Source organism: Narcine bancroftii, chromosome 4 (assembly GCF_036971445.1).
Source record: "Narcine bancroftii isolate sNarBan1 chromosome 4, sNarBan1.hap1, whole genome shotgun sequence".
NCBI lineage: Eukaryota > Metazoa > Chordata > Chondrichthyes > Torpediniformes > Narcinidae > Narcine > Narcine bancroftii.
This window is the reverse complement of record NC_091472.1, coordinates 226,952,357-226,969,298: the sequence shown is the minus strand read 5'-3', so window position 1 is coordinate 226,969,298 and position 16,942 is coordinate 226,952,357. Positions and strand designations below refer to the sequence as shown.

At 36.6% G+C, this 16,942-nt stretch overlaps 1 protein-coding gene and 1 long non-coding RNA gene across 6 annotated transcripts in view; one reads left to right on the top strand and one right to left on the bottom strand.

The window, feature by feature from the left end:
- LOC138761669 (disco-interacting protein 2 homolog A-like) overlaps positions 1 to 16,942 on the top strand; it is a 294,820-nt gene that overhangs the window by 141,952 nt on the left and 135,926 nt on the right. For 2 of the 5 annotated variants that reach the window (XM_069934204.1, XM_069934203.1), the window contains exon 3: positions 13,248 to 13,388. The exons of the other annotated variants lie outside the window; for them this stretch is intronic. In XM_069934204.1, the coding sequence (XP_069790305.1) occupies positions 13,248 to 13,388 (141 nt within the window). The remainder of the gene's footprint in view (positions 1 to 13,247; positions 13,389 to 16,942) is intronic. 5 annotated transcript variants of the gene reach the window in all.
- On the bottom strand, positions 5,178 to 16,902 carry LOC138761672 (uncharacterized). Its single transcript, XR_011356423.1, has 3 exons — positions 16,845 to 16,902; positions 13,231 to 13,401; positions 5,178 to 5,232 (listed from the first exon to the last, which is right to left on the bottom strand). It is a non-coding gene; the product is annotated as an uncharacterized lncRNA (long non-coding RNA).

Here is a 16,942-nt window from a genome sequence, read left to right as displayed (position 1 = left end):
CGTCCCCTGAAACCCTCTGGGATCAGTTGAAGACTACCATACTGCAATCCACTGAAGAGGTACTGGGCTTCTCCTCCAGGGAAAACAGCCAGGAAATCCAGGAGCTGCTGGCAAAGAAGCGAGCTGCCCACCAGGCTCACCTTACAAAGCCGTCCTGTCCAGAGAAGAAACAAGCCTTCCGTCGCGCATGCAGCCATCTTCAGCGCAAACTCCGGGAGATCCAAAATGAGTGGTGGATTAGCCTCGCCAAACGAACACAGCTCAGCGCGGACATTGGCGACTTCAGGGGTTTCTACGAGGCTCTAAAGGCTGTGTACAGCCCCTCACCCCAAGTCCAAAGCCCGCTGCGCAGCTCAGACTGCAAAGTCCTCCTCAGCGACAAGATCTCCATCCTCAACCGATGGTCAGAACACTTCCAATCTCTTTTCAGTGCCAACCGCTCAGTCCAAGATTCCGCCCTGCTCCAGCTCCCTCAACAGCCCCTAAGGCTAGAGCTGGATGAGGTTCCCACCCTGGATGAGACATATAAGGCAATCGAACAACTGAAAAGTGGCAAAGCAGCAGGTATGGATGGAATCCCCCCAGAAGTCCGGAAGGCTGGCGGCAAAACTCTGCATGCCAAACTGCATGAGTTTTTCAAGCTTTGTTGGGACCAAGGAAAACTGCCTCAGGACCTTCGTGATGCCACCATCATCACCCTGTACAAAAACAAAGGCGAGAAATCAGACTGCTCAAACTACAGGGGAATCACGTTGCTCTCCATTGCAGGCAAAATCTTTGCTGGGATTCTACTAAATAGAATAATCACTCTATAGAATGGTAGAAACTGTGGAGCTCCTATATATATTTATCTGTAGTTAGGTCTATATCTTTTATTTAAACTATATAGTATTTTTGTGTGACACCAGTTTTCAATTCAAAATGACTGTTTTAACTCAAAGACATTTGAAATGATGTAATTAACCACTCGATAATTGTCTTTTGCACTCATCAGTCTTAGTTGCTATTGTCATACAGAATCAAAACAGCCCCTTTAGCAAACTGTTCAGCTACTGAACACCATTGTACATTTATTCTCACCATATTCGTATTGGCTACCCATATACACTCTCACCCACAACCAAATCTGCCATTTAACTACACACAGGGGGAAATGCACTGTAACCAAATAATCTCTGACCCTGTAGATAAGAAATTCACACAAAGGAGAGAGCAAACTCCACACAGCCAACATCAGAGATGGCCATTGAATCTCAGTCACTGGAGATGTGATGCATCAGCTATACTCGCTGTGTTGCTGTGCCATTTTAATACGAGTTGATGCATAAAGTCTGATTCTATTATTAATTTTAGAAATTATATCCAGTTAGCTTAACTTTTTTCAAATTTTATGTTGTTAGCATGTAACAAAATTGCATAGAAAACTAGAAAATTTTATGCAGGGTATTTCAAAATCAATGCATGCGTTTTTTAATCATTTTCTCCCCCCTCCCACCCAGTCCTTTCCACTTAGAAAAGCACCAAAGAAGAAACAGAGAAAAGAGATAAAAAAAGGAAAGAAAAAGAGAAAGGATAGACTAATTTTTTTTTAGCAATACTGGATATTACCTAATTAATAAATTGTCAGTGAATTATTCTAATACTTAAAATTACAGTTATATCTTGTATATATAACATAATATAAAATAAAACACTACTGTGTAATATATAACACCTAATTCAAAATCTACGTATATATGTTTTTAAAAAAAATACAAATAACATCAAATAAGGTTTAATGTATCATATATGTTGAATGTTGAGTGGGTGGGGATGGGGGTGAAGGAGGGAGGGAAGGGAGGGGGGAAAAGGGGAGAAAATGACACTGTATATTCAAGAGGGAAATGTTTATGTATATTTTGGTCAATATGGTTCATAGAGTGAAAAATAAAAATTAAAAAAAATTATGTAAAATGAAATGAAATTATATGAGATGAGGCCAGGGAGTGACAAAGTTCATATCAAATTCTACCAATTAATATATTTTTAATTACTTATAAAGTTATAACACCAATTTTTTGCATATATGGAAACCAAATTAAAAAAAATGCTATATTTGTTCTTTAAATTATGTCATCTTTTCCAAGGGTATAAAACTTCGTATTTCACCATGCTATCTATCTAATACCAAATCTGTGTCCAATTTCCATGAACTTGCATTTTCTTGCAACTGCCAGCGTGATCTTTAAAAATACTTTTTGAATCCAATTTAATTTTAAATCACTAATCCTTGATATATCCCCCAGAAGAAACAGCATACGGTTTCTCGTGAGTTTAACACCTATTACCTGTTGAAGAAAATCAATTAAATTAGTCCAAAAAGAGTTGAATTTGGGTCATATCCATGTAGAGTGTAAAAAAAAAGTGCCTATATTCTGTTTACATCGAAAACACATCTAAAATATCTGACTTCAATCTATTAAGCTTTTGTGATGTAATGTATAACTGATGTATGAAATTGCACTGTACCATTCTATATCTAACATTTATTGTATTTTTCATACTATCATAACATATTTGTGTCCAATTTCTAACATTTATATCGATACCCAGGTCCATTTCCTACCTTTATTTAGATTTATGAAAATCTTTATTCTTTACTCCCCTCCAAAGTAACAAATACATAACAGATATGAACTTTTTTGTATTTGGATTTGATATTATTTATTTCATTGTTTTCTAATAATAAATAGGATGTAGTTAATCTTTCTTGTAGATAAGCCTTTAATTGATAATATCCAAATATATTTTGTATTCCATATTTAGCTTTCAATTGATCAAATGTCATTAAATAACTGCCTTGATACTTGCCTTTAATAAATTTTATTCCTTTTTTTGACCAGTTAATAAAATTTTTATTATTCAGCGTAAATGGGATCAATTTATTTTGCACCAGTGGCATTCCCACTAATCCATACCCTTTAACCCTCATCAGCATATGTACCTTATGCTACATTCTAACCAAATGTTTTAATATTGGTGTGTCTGTTTCTCCAGTTAGTAATACCTCATTCCATTTATATAGGAATTCTTCAGATTTTTGTTAAACTATTTTATTCATTTCTATATTAACCCATGCCACTTTTTCTCCTTCCTCAAAAAAAAGGAAATAAATCATAGTTGGGCCGCTTTATAATAATACTCAAAATTTGGAAGTTGTAGACCTCCCGATTCAAATCTCCAAGTTAATTTTTCCATAGAAATCCTCAACATCTTGCCTTTCCACAAGAATTTATTTATAATTTTATTTAGATCCTTAAAAACCTTTTTAGGAATATCAATGGGCAAAGATTGAAATAAATATTACCCCGTGAAAAATATTCATTTTAATACAATTTACTCGGCCAATTAATGTAATTGGTAAATCAACCCATTTTTTAAAAAAAACTTCTTAAATTTTATTAAACAATGGTCCAATATTAATTTTTAAAAGATTCTTTAACTGGTTGTCAATTCTAATTCTCAAGCATTTTATTCTATGTTCGTGCCATTTAAATCTCATATTTTGCCTTCATTGGGTACAGTCATCAAAAGTCAGTGACATAATTTCACTTTTGTCCCAATTAACTTTATATCCTGAGACTGCTCCATATTGTTCTAATTGCATATGTAGTTTATCTAATGAATATTCGGGATCTTGTCAAATAAATAATTACATCATCTGCAAATAAACTAATTTTATGTTCCTTAACCCCTATTTTAATACCTTTAATATCTAAACTTGTTCTAATTAGTTGAGCTAACAATTCAATTACTAATACAAAAAGAGCTGGCGATAATGGACAACCTTGTCTTGTTGATCTTGTTCATTTAATATAATCAGGCATTAGACCATTGTCACTACTTTTGCTCTTGGTTCAATATATAATGCTTTTATCCAATTTATGAATGTTTGTCCTAAACCAAATTTAGCAAGTTTCTTTCTTTTGAGCTCAATGAATTAAAGTAATCAATCTAGTTACATTGTCTGGTGATTTTCTTTATATATATATAAATAAATCCTGTTTGCTCCTTGTTAATTAATTTTGGTAAAAAAAAAATTCCAGCCTATTTGCCAATAATTTAGTCACTATTTTGTAATCCACATTCAATAAAGATATTGGTTTATAAGACGATGGCATTATGCACTAAATTATTATGATAATTGCTGACTTAAAAGAATCAGATAGATTTACAGTTTATTCCAGTTGTATCAAAACGTTCATAAATACAGGAATCAGCACATCTTTAAATTCTTTATAAAATTCTGATGTAAATCCTTCTTCAACTGTAAAAGAGGTTCCTAGTATTTTCTGTTCTCTGATATTTAAGCAAATTAAATTGAGTTAAAAATCCATCAATTTTATTGTCATCCTGATTTATATAATTCTATATAAAATTGCTTAAAACAATCATTTACATCCTGGTGTTTATAGGATCTGTGATCAGTCTCATCTCTAGCTGCAATAATAACTTTTGATTCTTGTTCTGTTTTCAGTTGCCATGCAAAAACTTTGTGCTTGTTCCCCTAATTCATAATATCTGTTTAGTTCTCATAATCATTTTTTACATTCTATAAGAATGTATTATACTATAATTTTATAGAATTATACTATAATTTTAAATAACAAATATCAACCAAATTCTGTTATTTTTGCTGCCTTGGATTTCAGCACACGTTTTGTAGATCTATTCAATAATGGGTCAAGACAAAAATTAAAATCTCCACCTACTAAAATATTTTCATTAGCTTCCCCCATGTTTAAAAAAGTTTGTTGTATAAATATACCATCATCCACATTTAGTGCATAAATATTCATTAATGTCCATTGTTCAGAAAAATATTGACAATTTATTAGTACAAACCTTCCAAATGGGTCAAGACTTTATTTTTTATTTTAATTGGAAGATTTTTATTTATCAAAATTGCTACTCCTTGAGCTTTTGTTTTAAAATCCAATGCTACTACCATTCCAACCCAGTCCCTTTTCAATTTTTGATACTCCTTTTCAATTAAATGTGTTTCTTGTAGAAAAACAATATCTACTTTCATTTTTTAATATATGTCAAATCTCATTTTCTCTTTATAGGATTTTGAAACCCATTTATATTAAAACATAAACTTTAATCCTTTACTCATTGTAGAAATTTAAAAATTCTTACACTTTTCTCCTTTTCATGATTCTACTTCATCAATCCCAGCTCTTCACCAACCTTTTAAATGTAGAAAAATCATTAAATCCAATAATAAAGATAGTATTTGATTGATTACTTAAAAGAAAGAAAGAGAGAAATATAAAAAAGAACCTCCCTTGATCATTGTCGTGAAACCCCCTGACAATGCTACCACACTCCATTTTTCGGCTGCGACTAAAATTGCAAAATAACATCCACGGTCTGGCAAGAACCAGTCTGCATATCTTTGGCTCCTCCATGTATATTAAACTCATCTTTGCTATATTTCAAACTGCATTCACCACAGTTATATAACTTTCCGTCTTCAAGTGTCAACTCTCTGAGTCAATTCTTGACCCATGTCCAGCAAGCATTCCACATATTCTTGAGCATGTTCCGGATTCATAAAGAATCTACTTGGGCCTATAATGCAGAATAAAAGTATTTCCCTTATTCCACAGTATATTTTTAACTGGATTGAAACTCTTTTCTTCAATAATTCAAAGCTTACATCGGGATAAAAGAAAATTTTGTTCCCTCCAAATTCTAATGGTACTTTTCTTTCTTTAGCCTTTTTGCCTGCTATTTCCAAAATTTTTTTTCCCCTTACTTGATAAAAAAATATATTTGACCAAAATGGGCCTCGACTTTTGATCTAGCTGAGGCTTAGGTCTAAGGAGTCTTTGGGCTCGTTCAATCTCAATATCTCCTTTAAAATGTTCTTGCTCAAAAGTCTGGGGAATCCAGCACTATAAAAATTGAATATCTTCATCTTCCTCTCCTTTTTTCAGGTCAATAATCTTAATATTATTTTTTCGAAATAAAATTTTCCAATTAATCAATTTTTTCAGACAATTGCTTATTCATCGCAAGTACTTGTTCTAATCCTTCATCCACTTTATCTACTTTTTCTTGAATAAATTGATTTTCCAAATTAATACTTTAAATTTTTTCTTCCATTTCATAATGTTATTTCTGCATCTCTTTAACAAATTCACATATTTTATTAACTTTAGCCTCTGATGTCTTAATATCACGCCTTATTAAATTTAACTCTTCCATGATCATATTTACTGGGTCTTGAGACGTAGGGATAACTTTAGTTTTCTTTCTTACCCCTTCTTCCAACAATTCCTCTGAGCTTTGTTCTTCTTCTTTTACTTCTCCTTCTTCTCCTCCTCCTACCTCTCCTTGTGCTCCTCCTTCTCCTCCTTCTGGTCCTTCTACTATTTTTACTTCCAACTCAGACAGTTTTTCCCTTTCAAACAACTGTTTGGACTGCTTGGGAGCTTGTCTAAAGGGCTGAGTAAACCACTCTGACAGGGCCTCCCATTGTTTTTGACTGCTCATTTAGTCCCCTCCCTGACTCATCCAGGTGCCCCTGTTGTTGTAGGGACACTTCAACTAGCTGGGAGGTGAGTCGGGAGGCTCTCTTCATCTGAAGAGTAGGCTTCACCACAGGTCCCATCTTCTTCTGTAAGATAGGCCTTTCTTTCTCCTCTAGTTGTTTTTCTTCCATCTTCTCTGTAGTTTCTTCTACTTCTTTATCTTTCTTTGACGACATTGCATTTTTTTCCTTGATTGTTGATAATTTGTTCAGGTGAATTTTAGAACTTTTCTCTCCAATTTTTTTTTTTCACTTTTTTTTAACCTCTTGGGGGAGCCAGATTTTCCATCCTGTCCCTATGTCACCATGTGAAGTTCCCACCTTCATTTAGTTTAACAGATAAAATTATCAACTTCTGATATAGAGCCAGAGCAATGTCTTGTTTAATTATTTATCGTATTATGTTTTTGGCCATGTTTACTCGGTAAGAATTCTCATTTTACTTCATAAAGAAAAGCTATAACAAAACACTTATTGTAATTGATACCAATTAGACAAGTTACAGATCAACATGACCTAGTCAAGATAAAATATTCTGCATTTATAAACTGTGAGCTGGGCTGGTGGGCATTCTACTCAAGATCTTAAGTGTGTGTGCCACTTGAGGATTTTTAATAAAAGATCTTTTTTTACTCATATCCTTTAATCAATATCAATACAAACTCAACATTATACTGTACGTATTATTACAATTTTGGTGACTTTGGTTTTGATTAAAGGCAATTTGTGTTAGCATGCATCCCCCAAAAATTTGCATTTTATGTAATAAAAATTTAAGATATATGATTACATTCTAAAATATTTTTTTAAATATGTCTTCATAGTAAGTCTGATGTGTACATCGAAGGAAGTTAGACTGAAGTGGTTTGTGCAAACCTCCCCATCATTGGAGTTTTATTGAAAAGTTAGAATTTTCCTGCATATGGCAGAGAATGTGCAATTTTAATTGTCTCCCAAAAGCTTTATAGAGGAATTGTACTGCTCTCTGATGTTCAGAAATGCATGTTTGACAGATGAATTTTTCTTAGATTTTAAAGGGTTAGAGAACTTAACATTTTGAATTTGAGCAAGAGGCAGAAAGGATTGTTTTATTTTTGACATAGTTATGCAGTATTTAATACTGCTTTTGAATATTCTTTGACTTTTTGAAATCCATAAAATTGAGCATTTTTTTATTTTGATAATTTGGTACTTGTCTGCCTCATATGCTAATAAGCAGTCACAGATTTGAATATTAGTCAAAAAAAACTTTAATTGTTAATTAAAAAAGTGAAAGTGAAACCTGAGGAATTTAATGAGTATTTTTTCTTCGTACTGTCAATGGGCAGTTGATTTTAAAAAATGTCTTGTCATTGCATTAATTTCAGTTCTTGTCTATAGTTGGAAGTGGAGAGGTGGTTATCAGCAGATGGAAATATATAACTTATGGTACTAATTTAAAGGAGCTGTCTCTTGCCATAACTCAGGGAAAGTTAAGCTTTTTGATTCTCCACAAAATTTCCTGTTTTGAGTTTGTTTATTTATCATCCAATTACATTCTCCTTTCCTCAGTGAAAGCAAATATACGGAATCAGAATCAGGATTTATTGTCATGAACATGAAATTCGGTGTTTTAGTGGCAGCATCATTGTGCAAATATACATATTATATCCATATTATGACATTACTATAAAAAAAATAACAGTGCACAAAAAGTGAGGCCGTGTCTTTGGTTCATTGATTATTCAGGAATCTGATGGCAGTGGGGAAGAAGCTGTCCTTGTGCCACTTGAGTTCTCGTCTTTAGGCTCCTGTACCTTTTCCTCAATGAAGAGGGCATGGCCTAGGTGGTGGGGGTCTTTGAGGAGAGAGGCTACTTTTTTAAGATACCGCCTCATGTAGATGTCCTCGATGGAGTGAAGTCTGGTGCTTGTGATGTCGCAGGCTGAGTTAACAACCTTCTGGAGTTTTTCTCTTTTCTTGCGAGTTGATGCCTCCATACCAGGCCGTGATGCAACTAGCCAGAATGCTCTCCACAGTACAGCTGTAGCAGTTTACGAGAGCCTTCAGAGACATACTGAATCTCCACTGGCGAGCCTTCTTTGTGATGGCATCAATATGGAGGCTCCAGGACAGATCCTTGGAGATGTTGACACCCAGGAATTTGTAGTTGTTGATCCTCTCCACAAGTGAGCCCTCGATAAGGACTGGGTCATGTTCCCAAACTTCCTCCTGAAGTCCACAATCATCTCCTTGGTTTTGCTGTCATTAAGCAAGGTTGTGGTCATTACACCATTCAATGAACTGATCTGTCTCCCTCCTGTACGCTTCCTCATTACCATTTGTGATTCTGCCGACAAGACAACTGTGGTAACATCAGCAAACTTGCAGGTGGCATTAGAATTGTGCCTGGCCACTCAGTCGTGGCTGTATAATGAATGGAGCAGTGGGTGAGTACACATCTTTTGGGTGTCCCTGTGTTGATGATCAGTGAGGAGGAGACTTTAGATCAAATTCCTACTGACTGTGGTCTTCCAATGAAAAAGTCAAGGATCAGTTGAGAGTTTGTAGCTCTTCAAACTTGGTGGGCGCCAAGGCCAAAATAGGGGGTTGACTTTTACATGGGTCATACAAAAAAACACCCGATTGTAGGCCAAAAATGGGGGGTGGGGGGGGGGGGGAAGTGTATGACTAACGCACGTACAGGCAAACAATACATATTCACAGTACAGGTCGAGTACTCCTTATCTGAAATGCATGGGACCATAAGAGTTTCGGATATTGGATTTTTTTTGGATTTTGGAACACCATTTAAAAAAATGCACTAATTCGCTTAGACTTAAAGATACATTTATTCACATAATACAAATACGCTGTATATACTCGTATAATCATTGAATTTTTGGACATCATTTTGGGGCAAAAATGGAGGGGTCGACTTGTACAAGGGTCGAACTTTTGACTTCATGAGTACCTGCCATGTTCAAGGCATCAGGAGCTCAGATGGTGGGGACCAGGTGGTAAGTTCATTGATGGGGCATGCATCGGTGGCTCAGGTGGGTGGGCGGCCAGGATGAGGATCCACGGTTGGCAGTTTGGATGGGTGGGCGCTTGGGATGAGGATCAATGGTTGGGAGTTTGGATAGGTGGGTGCTGGGGCGAGGATCCACATTTGGGATTTTGGATGGGTGGTCGAAAGGATGAGGATCCACAGTTGGGAGTTCAGATGTGCAGACAGTGGAGCTGAGGATCCATGGTTGGAGCATCAAGATTTTGGATGGGCGGGTGGCCAAGGCTAAAAATAGTGGGATTGACTTTTGCATGGGTTATACAAAAAACACCAGATTTTTAGGCTTAAAAAGAGGTTTGACTATTACATGTTATTGACAATTTACACAAGTGTGTACGGTATTTACATATGCACAAATGAAATAGACATGTATTGAAAAATCTACCCTCAATAATGCACCTGGTCCATCCCGTTCTCCGATCGGGATTTCAAAACTCTATTACGTATTACCTTATGGGATCACTGACGAAAAAGTTTCGGATTTTGGTTTTTGGCTATTCGGATAAGTACAACCTGTACTTGTACACAAATATTAAAATAAATAAATGGAGTTGGGGAGACCCCAATGATCCTTTCTGCCACTCTTATGGATTGTGGATTGACCTCAGATCTGATCCTTTACAGCAACTACTTCGATGCAGCTGGCCAGGATGCTTTCAATAGAGCTCTTGTCGAAAGTTGACAGGATGATGGCCGGTTGCCTTGCCTGCCTCAGTCTTCTCTGGAAGTGCAGTTGTTGTTGCACCTTCCTGAGAAGTGAGGAGATGTGTCCATGATAGGTTATTTCATAAGTGGATTCCAAGCTACTTGGTGCTCTTTTCTCTCTCCACTATTGAGCTATTTATGTGTCATGGCGGGTGGTTGACCCTGATCCTCTTGAAATCCACATTCATCTCCTTCGTTTTGTCCACGCTGAGACTCCGTTGTTAATCTCGCATCATTTCACAAGATTTTTTAAATTCTATTTTTTATTGAATTTTTAAGTATTATACAACAAAAGGTGTAAGAACAAGAAAAATATACTGTAGAGATACAAAGTAATTGTAATGTATCCTAGAATAAAAATGAACATTGCATCTAATGATAAACAAACTGATAGAATTCATTATTCTTTTTCTTGTTCCTGCAGAAAAAAAACAAAAGAAAAAGACTAGCTAACTTATCCTAAATCTATAACCACTAAACTAAAAAGAAAAATTTGCTGGGACACCTTCAACCACCAAAAGTAACAGTACATTGGTGATTTGCCTTGTACATAAATAAGTTCAGGAAGAAGTTATAAATGTCTCATATGTTATATACAAAATAATAAACCGCTGTATTAATCATTAAACATTAAAATATTCAATAAAAGTGTGCCACATTTTATCAAACTTTACTTTAGTTTTCAAAACATTACATCTAACCTTCTCGAGGTTCAAGCATGATAAGGTTTGGGTCATCCATTGCGCATAACTGGGAGGGAAGAGTCCTTTCATCTTAGCAAAATAGATCTTCTAGCCATTAAAGTGGCAAAAGCTATCACATGGCAATCTGACACAATAATCAAATAAACCTGTAATGGGATGAGGTTGAATATTAACCGAGAAAATGGGGAAAATGCATTAAAAACTTCCATGTACTATCTTGAATAATTGAATGACATGCACGGATGGAAGAGGAATGGACCAATTTTAAACACTTGGTCTATATATCCTTAGAAAGAATAGTTTGTAAGTCGCTCTCCATGCACTCTTAATTTTATAGAAATGCAATGTATTTTAGAAATTAATCTATAAATGAGTCCTGTTAAGCCCTTGTGACAAGGATTTAACCAAAAAAAAAGTCAATACAATTACTATCATGGGAGAACAGAAAAGTACAAGCATGTGAATTTTCTGCATTTCCGTGGATTTCCGTATTTTTAAAATCCAGTTCCGCATTTTTAAAATCTACTTTCACATTTTATCAGTGCCCTCCCGACCTGTTCTGACTCCTTCTGCTCGTTCCGTGCAGTGCTAGGATCTTGCTCTGCTGACTTTGACTGCCACGTTTCCTGCAGTCCAGGAGCGGTGGCACATCTTCATGCACTCCCCATCAGTTGCAAAGTGTTTCTGACATGTTGCACTGCCATGCCATTTATGCCAGCAGCACTCACTTGTGTTTTTACCCATATCTCGAAAACCACGTGTAAAGAAACGATTGGGAAAGACTATTTGCTTTCAAGATTAGCTGAAGAAAAATGCCGAATAATAGATGAACATCAGTGCAAAGAAATGGTTACAAATTGGGCAGGGCTCTGCCTGGTAATTGAGGACAGGTTGGGCAGGGTTCTGCCTGGGGATTGGGTGCAGGGTAATAGTTACTAATTGGGGATTGGATGCAAGTTGGGCAAGGGCACTGCTTGGAATGTTGGGTGCTATTTATGGACGAGTACTGCTTGGGGTCAGGAGAACCAGATACTGGTTTGAACATAGGTCCAACGGGGTACTGTCTGGTGATCTGGAAGGGGCTTGGAGTCTGGGTATAGATGGTAGTATCTGTCTAATACACTGTGCTCAATGTGGAAAAAAAACCATTTGATTTTGTTTAAAATGACTTTTTTAATGGCTTGAAACTGGTAAAATTACAAATTGGGAAGAAGGGGGCACTACATTCCCTTGACACCCGCTGTACGCCTTACACTAGTGCTCGGCTCTTTTCCTCTTTTTTTTGATCTTACTCACATGCCTGAAAGTAGTAACTTGGTTTTTCAGAAAATCTCTAATTTATAAATATCTAAAAGAATGGAAATTAGGGAGATTAAGTTTATGTGTCAAATGCTCAAAAGTCTTAAAACAGCCGTCTACAAATAAGTCAAAAAATGAAGTCATATCCTTTCTCTCCATTTATGAAAACATGATCAAGGCAAGATGGAGGAAAAAATAAATTATTAATAATCGGAGCAGATAAAGAAAAAAAATTCAGTTCAAAACAGTGCCTGAATTGAAAACAAATTCGTAATGAATTTTTGAGTATAAAACTGCCTATTAATTTATTCTCCTTTACCAAAGAGAATGGAAGGGAAGCACAAAGCCAGAGCAAATTTATTAAAGCCTTTCAGCTCCATGGATGTCCATTTTAGGCAGTCAAATTTATCTATGTAATGAATCCAGAAAATAATATGTTTAATATTAATAGCCCAATAATAATGTCTCAGGCAAAGCCAAGCCACCATATTTTTTGGATTTTTGTCAATGAAATTTATTCAACCTGAGACTTGTTGAAATCATATAAAGAGATAATAGATTCAACTGAGTCAAAAAAATTTCTTTGGTATAAAAATTGGAATTGCCTGAGAAGGGAGATTAAGTTTTATCATTAATATTAATGGTGATTCTTATGTAGCTTTAGTGATAGTCTTTAAATCTGGATGTCATATTTGTTTAGAAGTTGTTTTCAGTACACTACTTTGTTTTTAAATATTATTTTCTGATTATGAGGTGAAAAGAATTATCTTGCAACTTCTCAACAAACTGCATTCTAGTGTAGGTACTTGTATCGTACAACATGCTTAATAAATTGGAGTTACAATCAGATAATAGAGAGAGCGAGAAGGGGAAACATGTCTTAAAGATTAAACCTCTCTTGTTTTTGCAGGTGTAGATCCTTTTCAGCTTGAGTCCAGGCTTCCAGGTCCTCTCCAGTCTTCACCTTTTTCCTCTTCTGTCCCTTATGTGGCTGCATCCAGACAGTCCAAATCCAGAGCCTCCAATTCAAGAGATGAACGATATCGATCTGGTAAGTAATGGTTCTGCTAGGCAGAGGTGAGGAAAGATTGAATGAAAAATAATTAGTCTTTTACTGTGAATTACATTTTTTAATGAGCATTTCAATTGATTTCACAGTTCTTGCATTGAACAAAATGTACATTTTCCACCAGTGCCTTGTTAAGCTCCACTTTGAACGAAATCAACATAATTTCCTTCTACATTGCCTATTGTAATGGATTTTGGGGAGAAATTAGGCCCATTTCAATTCTGTATTAACTAACATGTAGACCTTGCCTGTTTTCTACCACAGACCAAAATATGGTCTTAAGTACTTTGTATTACTTTTCATATGTCTGTGAAAGAGAAATAGTAAATGAAAATTTATTCCAAGCATTAGAAAAGATCATCTGATTTTATCTATTTTTGTTAGATGATTTAAATCTTTTTGATAATTATTTTCTTTTATTGTTAAAGGGATAAATTATTACTTTTCCATTCCAATTTGCAACTGCAGATTGGCTGCAAAACATTTTAGGACAATGAAAGTTGACTTGGTCAGTGTTCATCAAGTACTGTTTGAAGGATTAGCAGGGCCTACTTCAGATTGATTGCAGTTCATCATCATTTCTGTCCTCTCGAGGGACTGGCTTGATATTGAAATTTTCAGTGATATGCAGTACTGTTGGAGAGTATTCCAATACACTTAAAGCTCTATCAAACACTGAGTCACACGAGGAGGTATTTGGACAAAGAGGTATATTTAAAGAAGTAGCTAAAATGAGAAGAAGGAGTTAGCATGTTACACATTAAGGATAATTTGCTTCCATTTGAGTTTTGAAGTAACAAATTAGGCCAGTGTGGGACCAGCTCTTTTGCAAAAGGAAGAGAAAGAGGTGTTTAGCTGTGTAAAATGGGATCTTTGTGAAATTGTACCTTCCTTTCACCGTTTGAACAGGCATTCATGCATTGAGATCGCACAGGACTCTAAAGTTTTCTGTGTCAATCCATACATTATTTCTCCAGTGATTATCGGCCCAAATCCCCAAATATAGGTGAGGATGTTGCACTATTTTTCTCATGTTTTGAAAACCTCCTCCAATCTTTCCCTTTGTCATCAAGTAATCTCATCCTGTAACAGAGGTTAGCAAAAAGCATTTGTTTCAAAATTCTTGAGTTGGGCATTCAAAGGAGTTAGCAGTGTAAATCGGGCTTCAGTGTGGTGTTGGTCTGGGAGAGGACACTTGCATGGTTTAGTTTACATTACCAGATTTGGGAAACTTTGTGGAGATACTGGTTGTATTGCTTTTAAAGCGCTGCTGTAAATGATTTGGTCCTTGAAACGTTCAAGAAGGTAGACTATGCTAGAGCACACATTTTGTGCATTGTTTACTATCTTGTTCTCTGAATACCCTATGTTCAACAGCCCGAATTTGTGCTGGTGCACTGAAAGCAATAGGGAATTTCATCATTGATCAAGGTTAAAGGTTCCTTTTATTGTCACATAATAATACATTAAAAATGTAAAATTCATTTTGCACTTTAATTTTTGCCTTCAGTAAAGAAGGCAGTCACTATTAGTATTGCCCAGCACCCCTTGTAGGAAAGAGAAGCAAAGGAGAAACCCCTCAGAATCACAGAGTGTTTCTAGATTTGCCACCAGTGCTCCTGCAATCTCTGTAGCCGCACAGACATTTGTTCAATTCATCGGCAGCCTGAGCTCCAGATCCAAACCTGTACAATCAGGAAGCCTTCAGTGCTTGAGGTCCTTCTGTCTGTTTTCCTGAGTGATGGCCCTGAGGATATGGGAAATAGTCCACATTTTCCAGGTCTTATTGTGGAACTTATTAATGGCTGAGGATGGGGAATAGCAAATTGATGGAAAACCTTAGTTTTGCAGACATTGAGTAAAAGGTCTTTGCTCCTGTGTTGTTCATTGAATGAGCCAGCCTTTGAATGCGCACATAATTAAAGCAACGTCTGTGTGCCTGAGTTCATTTATTGAAGTTGAAATGATCTTGGTGATTGGAATGAGTAAAGAAACTCTATGCCCTTTATTAGAGTTTTTAAAAATGCGACTGTAAAAGTGGAGATTCTCTGCTCTTGGGACTCAGACCTTACCTTCATAAGTGCTCCGTAAGCAGCTCCATGGTGCTGACTGTGATCCCTTTTTAGGCTTGTGTCAGCGGTGGAGTGGAGCTCTCCACCTCGCATCGCAAATTGTACTTCCGCTGCAAGCAACTGGCTAGGGGTGGGCTGATGACATCGCAATGAAAATGTCAGCCCGAGACCCAAGACCCATTGAGGCAGGGAGGACACTATTACAGCCAGTATGAACAATTTACAATCTAAAAAGAATTTCACGGTGAATCACCTGGTGGATCTGGAAGAAGTGGGGGAGATGATCCTTCAGCAGGCTGACGAGGGTGTCAGTGAGGTGGGCAGGAAATGGCTTGAGTCCCCAGAGGTGACCAGTCACAATGACACTCCCTAGCAAAAAGGTAAGTGTGAACAATGCTTCAGTAAAGGAGGGGACAAGAGTTTACTAATGGGTGGTGCAAAGAGTTATCAGCACATTAACACGTACGTGTAATTGTCGTGGAGCTGTTCATTATTACGGAAGCGTCGCTTGGCACAGTCCCAAGGCACCTTTTATCAGGCATATGGAGGTAAATGTTTGAGGATGGATGAAAAAAAACCTAACATTTAAAAGTTGATGATGTAGCATCTCACTATAGAATAATGGCCATCTTTGTTACCCATAATCTCCCCACGCAGCTGGAACTGCTCTGCGTTTCCCAGAGCATTTCTAGCTGCTTGGGGGAATTATGGGTAACAAAAACAGCCATTGCTTGACGCATATTTTTGACCTAATGGTGATGGGCGGCATTACTGCACCACTTGACCCACTTCTGTATGCTCTGGAGAACACTATGAGGCTCTGCTCTTCATAAAAGCGGTGCAGGAGCCTTTTTAAAAGGCAAGTTCAAATGTTCCTCCGCGGATTGCGCCGGCCTCAAAGCAGAGGCCCGGCATAAAAAACACCTATTGATTGAACAATTTCCGTTTTCCCTGGATTAGTTCTACTCTAGAGGGGGAAGTTTATATGAGGTGCTTACAAGAATGGAACATATTGGGATAATGAAGCAGCCCCTCTTGACACTGGTCTGCAGAAAGAGTGGATCTACTGTGGGTCAATTTGTTAGGATTATGGCTTGCATGTCATCATGAAAGGTAAAAATGGAGGCAGATTTCTGAAGTTTGCCAAATTTGGGGTGAATTATCCACAGTTCCTCCCAATTGACAGAATTAAACACTGAAGTGAGGATGAAAAAGGCTATGAATAATGCTATGTGCTCCACTCTGAATTTGTCCTGGAGTTGTAATGCAATGAAGATTGCTGCTTCAGGGCTGGAATCCACATGGATTTGCAACTGTTTGGTCACTGGATGGAGGTAGTTGAGGTAAACCCTGGCACTGACTTTACCTGCTGTAAACATCTGGGAGATCACTTGGCAATCACCACATTTGGATTACACTTGTGTCTATGATGTCATAATTATAACATCTGATGTCTCCTGGCAC